This window comes from Cystoisospora suis, assembly GCF_002600585.1.
Source record: "Cystoisospora suis strain Wien I chromosome Unknown contig_2809, whole genome shotgun sequence".
Lineage (NCBI taxonomy): Eukaryota > Apicomplexa > Conoidasida > Eucoccidiorida > Sarcocystidae > Cystoisospora > Cystoisospora suis.
Window position 1 is genome coordinate 43,430 of NW_027155605.1, and position 301 is coordinate 43,730.

The 301-nt window shown below is 51.8% G+C and overlaps 1 protein-coding gene across 1 annotated transcript; it reads left to right on the plus strand.

Moving 5' to 3' along the window:
- Positions 1-35: 35 nt before the first annotated feature.
- Positions 36-269, plus strand: CSUI_005789 (histone deacetylase hdac2; the record flags this gene model as incomplete). Its single annotated transcript, XM_068065959.1, has 1 exon — positions 36-269. A coding segment is annotated over one exon (174 nt), but the record flags the coding sequence as incomplete, so codon positions are not given.
- Between the last annotated feature and the right edge of the window lie 32 nt (positions 270-301).

The window sequence follows — 301 nt, forward strand, 5'->3', positions numbered from 1 at the left end:
TTGTTCTTCTTCTTTCCCGATGGCGCTGATGTAGGGCAGGAGGACTGCACCATGGAAAGAAGCACGAAGCGAGTGGCTTCTGCTATATCAACGACTGCGTTTTATCTGCCTTAGAATTTCTACGCTTCAAGCATCGCGTTCTTTATGTTGACGTCGATATACACCATGGAGACGGCGTAGAGGAAGCTTTCTATACATCACCGAGGTAGGTAAGCACATAGCGAGGCAGGTAGATAGGTAGGCACACAGGCAGGCACACAGGCAGGTAGGCAGGTGGGTAGCCACGTTGGGAGGGAGGGAG